At 36.1% G+C, this 11,656-nt stretch overlaps 1 protein-coding gene across 2 annotated transcripts in view; it reads right to left on the bottom strand.

Annotated features, from left to right (window-relative positions):
• Nucleotides 1-4,142: 4,142 nt before the first annotated feature.
• Nucleotides 4,143-11,656, bottom strand: part of LOC149178850 (6-phosphogluconate dehydrogenase family protein) — a 433,139-nt gene continuing 425,625 nt past the window's right edge. For both annotated transcript variants that reach the window (XM_089420463.1, XM_089420464.1), the window contains exon 11: nucleotides 4,143-4,546. In XM_089420463.1, coding sequence (XP_089276589.1) covers nucleotides 4,459-4,546 — 88 coding nt within the window. In that variant the 3' untranslated portion in view covers nucleotides 4,143-4,458. The remainder of the gene's footprint in view (nucleotides 4,547-11,656) is intronic.

The raw sequence follows: 11,656 nt of genomic DNA, 5'->3' as shown, positions 1-11,656 counted from the left end.
CCCTTGTTTTGCTTCAGTTTTATTACAGTAGTCAAATTACTAATATCTAAGCCCTAAAATCACATTTTAATTGGTCAAAATCAATTAGAATTGCAAAATCTAAATTTTCACAAGTTTTGGCCACTTGGGCATCTCTAATTTGACCTAGATCTAACATTTTAGCTTGCTGGAATTTACAATATAACTGTGAAATTCAAGTCTGAGATATTTCTGAAGCATATACTTGATGAGGATAAAAAAATTTGAATTTTTTGTTTCCGGCAAGAACTTACTATTTTTAGACATTTTGGGCAGTGTATTCAGTATTTTTAGCTTGTTGATATGTGACTTATTTACTGCTGTAATAAATTTGCTAGTTCTGAAATTTCTAAATCACATCGTAAAAGCCCTAAAAATTGAAAATTTTGTGTTCTAGTGTATTTTTACTATTTTTGGGCATAATGGCCATCTGTTTTTAACATCTTTAGCTTGTTGATTTGTGATTGTTCACTGCTGTAATTTTAAAATCATATCTGAAATATCACTGAGTACATCGTCATAAAGTGTGCTAAAGAAGTTAATTTACATTGTTGGTCAAATTGGAAATTTTATGTTTCATGTGTTGGACAAATTTCATCATTTGAAGTGTTTTTCTCACTGCTGTCATAGCATTGATAAACTCCGAATTTTCTTAAGTATTTTTGCTGATATAAACTATCATAAATATGAATTTGACTTATCTCATCTTGCCCTAAAAGATTCTCTATCTTTGCACTCAAAAGCTGACATTGATATTTTTGATTGACATTATACCCTGTCATTGGTGGATAAATTAGTTACTTGGTATCTTGTGGAGTATATTTGAAGTTTACACTTGTATCTCTTAATATGTATCTTATTTAAGATTGTATCACAACATTGTTAAGTACTCTTGCCCTTAAGACAAATTCTCAATAAGTACTTAAATAACTTAAGCAATTTTAACTCAAGATAATCTCACCCATAATCTATTGCATAAGCATATTAAATTTAGATTGCATTAATAATTTACCTCCTAGCATAAGCTAGGTTGATAGAGACATAGGAAAACCCTTCTTATCTAGCTTGAGGGGCCTCAACAACTCTTTGGTGGTTAACACGTGACCTTGCAGTTGTTATAGCCATAGCCTCTGTAGTGCCAGAGACATCAGGTGATAGGAGCCTAACAGAAGGTATCGTTAATCAAGGCCTAGCCTGCTCCCTGTTGGCCTCCTTCCCACAACCTACCTTGGAGCCCATCTTCAAAATAGTTAAGGGAATGTTACACTTAGACTAGGCATTTGACTAAAATTTACCAAGATCTTTGCATTACACATAGGTCATAGGTTTGCATATCATTCAAGTCAGTCAATCATCTTAAGCAGCGAATGTCCATTCGGTCATTTGGTTCCGATTTACCATAAGAAAGAATTGGTGACTCCATTAAGGCACTGGTCTCATACTTTAAAATTTAATCTAATTAATAATCTTGCTTGAATTTAACCAATTGGCTAGGCCACTCATCCGTGTCTGCCAAACAAGTTGGTTTCCAACTTGTTTTCCTTCATTTCATTCCAGAGGGACTGCCTCCCATAGCCTACTGTTGGGAGACAACTAGAACGGAATGGGCGGGGATGAGAGTGACAACCCCTATCCTAAGCATGGTCCCAGTGCCTATACAATCTGAGCGACAACATAGTTCACAATACTTAAAGAACTTAAGTAGTTGGAACACATAATGAAGCAAGTTTATAAAGAGATGATGACCCTACACAAGGTAATGGTGCCTTTGTATGAAATCCAAAAGGAGTTGTAGGAAAAACTGAGGATTGCAAGATTATCTCACATGGCTATAGATATGATCCAGGAATGGGGCGCCAAATACCTAAATGCACCGACAATGTTGGCTAGTAAAGGAAGAGAAAGCTGAAATGGACAAAGTAGAGACAAAAATACATATGCAATCTTATGATCATCTCAATAGCCACATAGCCAACACTATGTCTGACTATATGAAATTGCATTCCAAATTGGAAGCTTTGGTATGAATGCACAAGATTCCTTCAGTAGGTGCACCTGGAGAGGTGAAGCATAGAGATGCCATCAGACAAGAGCTAAAGGAGGTTTTGGACATCATAAGACATGCGGCTACGCAAGATGACTTGGAGGTAACCAAGGATATTGTTTTGTAATATGTCGCCGAACTAGTCAAGCTGCACATGAAGTTGACTATGTTGTGGAACAATATACAAGTTGGCTTGAAATCAATATTGCCAGATGTTTTGGAGGACAAGATGAGGTACGAGCTAGAGCTATCACAAAAGGTCAAAGACATAGCAACATAATACAAGGTTTGGTACCAGCACATCACAAAGGAGCTCCATGTCATAGTGCCCAAATTACAATTTCCTCAAATTTGTACATAAATATGTTTATTTTATTTTTGGCCACAATTTTGTAAAAGGACAAATTTTGTAATTAGAAAAAATAAAAATGAAAAGTCACGAAGAATTCCAAAGGTCACATGGAAGCCAAAGAGTCACGAAGTCCAAGAATCACAAGGGAATTGAAGAGTCACCTCACTCCTTATATATAGACCCTCATAGCTCAAGAAAAAGGACTTTTAGCCTTGGCTTCTCTTGTTAGCATAGGAGAGAGAGATTGTTCTTTTGAGAAGCAAGTTGTGGCTTCCATGTTCCACTATTGGAACAAGTGAAATGTCTTTGTAATGCTGCATCTTAGTACTTCTACATAATCATAAGAAGTTCTTTGAGACAGACATCTATTTCGTGCATGTATCAAAACTTATTGTAAGACTTCTCTTGTAATGGTTATGGTATGTGCTTGTATTCACATGTATTGAAGGGAATGAACTATTTTATTGTCTTTAATACATATCTTAATTGAAATTGTATGTCCTATTTACTTTCATGATCATGTTTGTTTGAAAACTATTTTTCAAATCAATTAACGATTCTTTCCCTTTATGTGTGTCTTTATTAGAGTAGTGTTATAATTATTCTTCTAAAGGATCATATTATTTACTTTGTTCATGGAAGTATTTTATGCACATTATAATTGTATATTTCACAAATCTAACGTTACTTGCATGCGTCAAAAGCGATATGCATTCTCTCTTATGTCGCTGATCTTCGCTAAGGCATATCATTAAGTTAAACAAAATGGCTGCCAGATCATCATTCTAGATGGGACTCCCACTCGAAATGGTGTAAAGTCTATTTGGGACTTTATAACAGGAAGATCCCCTAGCGTTGGCGGAATTTCCAGCACCGACAACACTGAGCTTGCTACACTAGGGGTTATGTAAAATTCTTGATATGTTGGAGGAGCCATGCCACTATGCATAACATAACTTGTCTTTATCACCTTCATGGTAGTAGACTTGGAGGCTCTATAAGTTGGCTGATAGCTGCTTGTAATATGAATAAGTGTGAAGTCATCTTGAACTTCTCAGTTGTTTTATTGGGTAGAGTTAATGAAATAAGCAATGACTTTAACCCTTGGAGTAGTGTCTCCTTTGGGATGTTTGAAATTTTGGCAGATATCTTTGTCTAAAGGTAAAGAACCATCCATTGCAGAGAAGATGTATGACTTGAGCATCAAACCTGTAATTGAGTAAGGTCCTGTGATCACTGCTATCTCCCACAACTATCTCTTTCATTTTTTGCTTCTGCTGCCAATGTGGTAGGCTGGGTATAATAGTGGATGGTAATAATCAAAATATTTTCTCATGGTTTTTGAACTTCTAGCTTCTTCTTTTCCCTTTCTTTTCTGTAGACATTATTTTACTCATTTCCGTGCAAAAAACTGCCATCATACTAATTTTCCAGAGCGTTTTCACAATGAGTGCAGTAGTTGCCAGCAATCAATGAAAATAGGTCCTAAATGCATTTACTCATTAATAATATCTACAGCACACTTGATTCAAACTCCGATGTCCTTTTGCAGGAATTACTTTCAAAACTGCAACTCTACCAGAATATTTTTGTTAACCCTAGAAACTATTGTGCCATAGAAAATTCTAGCAGAAGCAAGCAATTTCATCTTCGTTTCCTCTTTCTAATGTTTTAAAAATCTTCATTACACAGATCTTCTGTATGACAGTGAACATATAGAAGGTAATATGATGGAAAAAGATTTTCATTTACTTTCATTGTAGAAATTGCCTGATAAAGTTACAGTACTATAATACGTCTGTGCAAGAAATTTGACGTCATTCCAACATCAAGAAGTTTTTATAATGCATATAGTACTTAATGAATGAACCTAAATGGATTTAGTTAACTAGGTTTCTGTGAACTTAATTTTGTTCACTTGTTCACAATCTGTACTTTCCGAAGGGTAACAAAATTTACACACAAATAATTTAGTTTAACACCTTAAAGCTCTAATTCCATAGAAAATGCTAGCAGAAGCAAACAATATTCTCTTCATTCTCAGTTACTTTTCTGGGTGACCTGAATATCGATAAAGAAATATGCTTGAAAAATCTTTGTTTTCTTTGCCTTTGTTGCACAATGTTGAATACCTGCAAAATTTAGGAGGTTACCACTAACAAATTTACATAGAAATGTTATTTGCATATTCTCTGAAATTCAGCACATCTCTATACATACAAACATGTTTTGCAGCATTAAATAGTGGCCAACTCTAAATTAAGTAACATCAAAATATAAAGCATTCTAATCTCTAAGGAAATATGCTTAAGATAAAATGTAAACTAATCATAGTAAAGCTATAGTCAAAAGTAATTATTTATTCATGTATTGAGAACATAATTTAGTTTTGTATTTCGAAATGTTACACGACCAAATTTAAGCATATATACTAATAGGGAGACACACAAATGATTTTATTCGTATCATGTACTATTACTAAGCTTATTCTTTTTGATAAACTAACATACATCCATTTTAAACTAAACTCTAAATCGAGGTGAGTTTACACTTTAGTGTGGCTATATAATCTTTTTATGGATGAGGAAAAAAATAAAGGTTGGCACCATGAGTGTTTTTTTCTTCCTTCTGTCTTAGAACAAATAGATCGATGGTTAAGAGGGATTTGTGCCAGTGGCAATTCCATGCATCTGAGTCGAAAGTAGAAGTCTATGCTGACCATATCTAAAAATATCATAAATCAAACCCAAGTTACGAAAGCAATTTTCCAGTGACAACAAATCCTGGTTGTATTGTGAGACATGCTTAATGTCTTCAAGGAATTATGACCGGTAAGATTTGGAAATACATATTTTAATTGGATTTCCATGTGCCATGGTAACGTTTCAAGTTCTAAACAATCATTTAGAGTCAATTACAATTGGATTTTGTCCCAGCGTGTTCCATTTCTTCAAGGAAATGTGGCAGGGAAGATTTAGCGATAATTCCAAATTTAACAAGCTTGTTATCTACCCTAGTAGTGGTTCGGGTGTTAAAGAATAATTGACTCAATTTCACTTAGATTGGGTTCTAGAGAGCACAACTTGCTAGTGCTTATTATTCTAAGCTCAATTTATATTTGTTGAATTTTGTAGCTATTGTCAGTCTTCATAATTAATGTTTTTGGTCTTGTTGTATTTATAATGATAAATACAAAGCATGTTCTTCATGCTAATGTCAACAGAAAATATTAAGGCATGTTCTTCATGTCTTTATTAAAAGAGAAAATTTAAATTTAAAAAAATGAATTATTTGGCTCCAAAGAAGCCAGGTTGGCCCTCCTCCTAGTCAAGTTTGCGTCAACATAAGAGGCACCCATTTGGCCCAGCGAAAGACTATATATATGAGGCATTCAACCTCCTTCCCAAGCATACAATTCGGATCTTCTGAGGCAGCAAGATAAGACGAGACTGAGGCAGATAGAAAGGACTTCTCTGAGGTAAGAAGATATGAAAGAAGGGTGAATCTAATTCTTGTTGAAGTATCAAATCTCTGTGGTAGCATTCTGTTGAAGGAAGAATTTTTGTTGAAGGACGAATCTGTGTATTAAAGGATTGAATCTCTGAAGTAATACTTTGTGGAAAGACCGAATTTCTGAGGAAGCAATCTCTGTGAAAGGCAGCAGGACTGAGAGTCTCTAGGGAAAAGTATGAGGCTGAATTATGCCCTAGCAGAGCAGACCTGACCGAAGTTATTGGGCAGTGAGTTGACTTGACTAGGAGGCTGATGGACCAGGTTTGACCATGCTTATTCTCTTGGTTAGTTTGACTTTGTAAATGACTAGGATGTCTAGGTGTGTCTCTTGTTGAAGTGAACAATTTCTCCAAGGTTGCTGGGTTTTTCCCCATGTGGGTTTTCCTAGGGTAAATCTTGTGTTCTTTGCTTAGCTATCTCTTCATGATCCTACTGTCATAAATGTTATTTTGTTGATGTCTTATGTGTAATTGCTTAATGATGGAATAATGGATAAAGCATGTGAAAAAGAGCTATACCATTTGAAGTAATCATCGGTATAGAAGACCCTATAAAAACCAACATGGTATCAAAGCTTATTGTGAAAGAGCATCCTTGAAGATTGAATTCATCTCCGTTTCAAGCCATCCTCTAAGGCTTGTTCTGTCATTAGCCCTAGTTCAAGAACACATTCCAAAGAAGGACGAAATCATCTACTCTTCAAAGGAGTGTGCCAATATGCCCTAGTCTCTATGTTGCAGTAAGGCAAAAGTTACCTCAGGGCCATATTACAGTAGGCTGAAAATCTGCCCTAGTTTTGCAAGAAGAATAATATATACACCAGAAACATGTCCGTGTCTTTGGGTGAAATTATAAAGTCCGAAGTTCTGTTAAAAAATAGATTTGCCAAGAACAAAAAGGACCGAATGCCTCAAGTCTTGAATAGGCCAAATTTTTATGATCCTGATCCCTAATCTTCAGTAGGCTGAGAAGCCTCTGTCATAACCTCAGGAAATCCAAGGATACCTCAGGTTGCAGAAGGCCGAAAGGCCTTGGAAGAAATCTCAGGAAGGCTGAGAAGGCCTCAGGACTAATGATAGAAGGCCAAATGGCTTCACAAATGACCTAAAAAAACTAGAAATATCACAATCAACACAAATTTTTAGTGTATAATCCTTTGTGATTTGATTGATGTTTCAAAAGGCAGAATCATTCGAGCATATATTTGTTTTGTACTTAGCCTCTATGACTAAGAGTCTCGGGAAGCAGACTAAAAGAAACTTGAAAACAATTTTGTCTAAAGATAAGCCAACATGAGATCTATCTTTGATCTTTGAACCGTGGAAAGCACTGTATTCAAAAGAAGCAATTGAACCAATGATTTTTGAAAAAGGGTGTTTGAGATTCACTATTTACTTCCCTCTAAGACAAGCCTCAATGTGGAAGGCCAAAAATGGTTCACTGAAGTTCCGTTGTTAATTTGGCAGCTCAGAGACAAATTCCCTCCTTTGTACAGCCTTCCTCATCCAAAGAAGACCCTCTTTGCCCTTGGAAGAATTCAATTTGGTCAAAGAAAAATATTAGTTTTAATGAAAAACCCGCAAGCACACAAAAGTACAGGTTGGCCTAGAGTCAAAATTGGGTCTCCAAAGTCACATATAAATATACTTAAAGGGCACCTCATTTGGACATCACATCAGCTTATCTTTTCTTTTCTCTCCTATCTTGGTTGGTTCATACAGGTCTGAAGTAAGGACTCTGAGTTCACACGTGTGAAGGGAAAGAGGCTGAATCTGATTTTCTGCATTGACTTTTTGTTTGGGCAGCCGTTGACCAAGTTTGACTTGGCATTTTGACTTGCTTTGACTTCGAAAAATCTGAATTTTGGAGGCTGAATTTCTTGGGGAAGGAACCAAATTTTTCTGGACACTTAGACTTGGGTTGACCACAGGTTTGGAACATAATGTTATCTTTAGTACTAAAGGTTGTGAGATAAGAAAATCCTCTTCAGGAGAACTTGTGGGAAAAGGAGTGAGAACACCAGATAACGTATACATTTTAAGTAAAACTCAAGAAGAAAAATGCTATATGGGTCAAGCAAATGAAAGTTGGTTATGGCACAAATCATTGGGACATCTAAACTTTGACAACTTGGTTAATATCAGCAAAACAAGTGCAGTGAGGGACATTCCAAAAGTTATAAAGTCAGAACAGGTTGTGTGTGGCCCATGTCAACATGGAAAGAAAACTAGAACTTGCTTCAAGACCAAGGAATTCTCAACATCAAAACCTTTGGAGATCATACATGCAGATTTATGTGGACCAACCAGAACTCCAACACTACAAGGTGAAAGGTACTTTGCTCTATTTGTAGATGACTATACTAGAATGATGTGGGTGTTCTTTATAAAGTTTAAATCCGAAGCTTTTGAATGTTTTAAAAATTTCAAAGCTCTTGTGGAAAATGAAAAAAAATAAAAAATCAAGTGTCTTAGAACAGATAGAGGAGGAGAATTTACTTCAAAGGAATTCAATGATTTCTGTGAAATACATGGAATAAAAAGAGAACTTTCTGTAGCTAGAACTCCTAAACAAAATGGAGTAGTGGAAAGAAGAAACAAAACTGTGCAAGAAATGGTGAGAACAATGTTACTAGCAGCTAATTTGCAAGGCAAGTTTTGGAGAGAAGCAGTTGGGGCGGCGGTGTATACCTTGAATAGATCCGAACTAAGACAAAATAATGACAAAACTCCGTACAAATTATGGAAAGGAAGACCTGCTTCAGTAAAATATTTTAGAATTTTTGGAAGTAAATGCTTTATGAAGATCAATGATGACTCACCAGGCAAGTTTGATTCTCGTGTTGATGAAGGAATATTTCTGGGATATTCTACAAGGAGCAAAGCATACAAATGCTATAATAATCGACTACAAAAGATAGTAGAAAGCATTGATGTGAAGATTGATGAGGCGCTTCTAGAAAAGGAAATTGAAGTTCGTGAAGAAGATTCTATTCTTGAAGAATTTGAAGAAGATACAACAAAGGAAGAAAAGGATCAAGAAAGTCAAAAGGAACCATCTCAAACTCCATCAAAAGTGAAATTTGTTCAAAAACACCATCCAAAAGAACAAATTATTGGGAATGTAGATGATGGAATACAAACCCGAAGAAAGATGACAAATACACCAAGAAAAGATGATGTTGCCTTACTATCCATGGTAGAACCAGAAAACTTTGCTCAAGCTAGTAAGGACCCTCATTGGGTGAATGCTATGGAAGAAGAAATGTTTCAAATTGAAAAGAATGAAACATGGGAACTTGTACCTCGTCCAAAAGATAAAAATATTATTGGAACCAAGTGGGTGTTCAAAAACAAAATGAACGAAGATGGACAGATCATCAGAAATAAGGCAAGGCTTGTTTGTAAAGGATACTCACAAATTGAAGGAATTGACTTTGAAGAAACTTTTGCCCCGGTAGCTCGATTAGAAGCTATAAGAATGTTTTTGGCATTTGCTTGTTCAAAAGGGTTCAAAGTCTATCAAATGGACATGAAATCAACATTTCTGAATGGTGACCTAAAGGAAGAAGTCTACATGGAGCAACCAAAAGGGTTTGATCTAGCAGAAGGAAAAGACTTCGTATGTAAGTTAAAAAAGGCGTTATATGGATTGAAACAAGCTCCTAGAGCTTGGTACGCAAGATTGGATCATTATCTACAACAACAAGGTTTCAAAAAGGGGGTGGCAGGAAGTAATCTCTACATGAAAATGGACAAGGATAAATTACTAGTCACTCTTGTATATGTTGATGATCTGATTTTTGCTAGCAACAATGATGAAATGAGTCATGAATTTGCTCAAAATATGTCTAAGGAATTTGAAATGTCTATGATTGGTGAATTATCTTACTTCCTTGGACTACAAGTAATTCAAACTAAAGAAGGTATGTTCATATCCCAAGCAAAATATCTTAAAGACATGCTTAAAAGATATGGGATGGAAGAATGTGCTCCTATGAGCACACTGATGACTACAGATTGCAAATTAAGCAAAGATGATGAATCCCCTTCAGTGGATGCAACTCTTTACAAGGCAATAATTGGAGTTCTTCTATACTCAACTAGTTCACGACTTGATATTATGCAAGCAACACAAATGGTGGCAAGGTTTCAATCAGCTCCTAAGGAATCTCATTTGTTCGCTGTGAAAAGAATTCTCAGATATTTGAAAGGTACTCCTAATTTTGGCCTATGGTATCCCAAAAGCACAACTCTTACTGTGACAACTTACATCGATGCTGATTGGGCCGGAAGCGTAGACAACCGAAAAAAGTACTAGCGTAATTGCATTCTTCATGGGAGACTATCTTGTATCTTGGCTCAGCGAAAAACAATCCTCTATATCTCTCTGCACCGCTGAAGTCAAATATGTAGCTGATGCATATTGTTGTACACGAATATTGTGGATGAAGGAAGCATTGAAAGATGTCAACATAGAGACTAATCAACCAAACATTATCTATTGTGACAACACTAGCGCCTTCAGTCTTCGAAGAATCTGGTAATGCACTCGAAGGAAAAACATATTCCAATCAAATACCACTTTCTCCGTGAACAAGTTGTAGAACAAAATATTAGATTGGAATACGTCAATACAAAGGAACAAATTGTAGATATCTTCACAAAACCCCTACCACGAGAAGCATTTGAATATCTTTGCCAAAAGATGGGAGTCATTGCTCTTGCATCACATTAGGACAACACATCGACAAGGGTAGGAGCACCATGACAGAGGGAGCAACATGACAAGAGGCAGCTTGATAGGGGGAGTACTTGGACACCCTATTTGCCATTGATGTCAAAGGGGGAGAAAATGTTGAAAGAAGATAAAATATTTCCATCAATGGCAAAGGGGGAGATTGTTGGTCAATAATTGTCATTGATGTCAATATGAGATACACTTGATGACCACAGATGCCCTAACCCTTATCCTAGTCCCAATGTTCTTATGCATGAAGAATCCTAAAAATCTCAAGGTCTGTACTATAAATTCCTAAACAGTCATAATGAAAATTATTTCTTATCATCTTGAAGACTTCATATTACAATGACTCCTTCACCAGCTTATAGAGGACTCTTTTGCCTTTCTAATGAGCCCTCACTTGCCCTCTAACTCCCCTTAGTCTAGGACAAAATGAATTTTCTAAGATGATATATCATATTATTTCCCCTAGCCGACCTATGCCTACCTGTCCAAGTTGACTTCTCATCCAAGGGACGTGTCTTTTCGTTAGAAGAAAAAAGTGTATAAATACAAGTCTGAAATCATCATTTTAACCAAGCAGTTCGGTGAAAATCACAGAGATATAAGACGAAAATGAAGTGGAGTTCGCATCTCGTGAACTGAGGAAGCCAAGGAATTAAAAGCTTGAATGTTTGGGTTAAATATGTGATTAGATATCATGAAGACCTCGAACCAGTGAGTACAAACTATGGTAAAATTTGTGGGTGTATTATTCTTAAACCTTCTGTTGACCTCTACCGGTCAACTACCCATGCAGTACACCCCCTTTTTCTTTGCAAGAAAGGGACAGCACCTGATCAGCGTGTCCGTGCCATCCAGCAGTCATCAGCAGCTTGATCAATCTAATTGTAAACCCAGTCTGCATGTATTAATTGTAAATAATCTTAGCAGATATGAGTCGTGTATGTGAATTGCCTAGGTGGACCTAACTTTCTAGTGGTAAT

Source organism: Pinus tabuliformis, chromosome 4_1, assembly GCF_031772625.1.
Source record: "Pinus tabuliformis cultivar Carrire ecotype Pingquan chromosome 4_1, CPIR1, whole genome shotgun sequence".
NCBI classification, from domain to species: domain Eukaryota; kingdom Viridiplantae; phylum Streptophyta; class Pinopsida; order Pinales; family Pinaceae; genus Pinus; species Pinus tabuliformis.
This window is presented reverse-complemented; position numbering and strand designations above follow the sequence as displayed.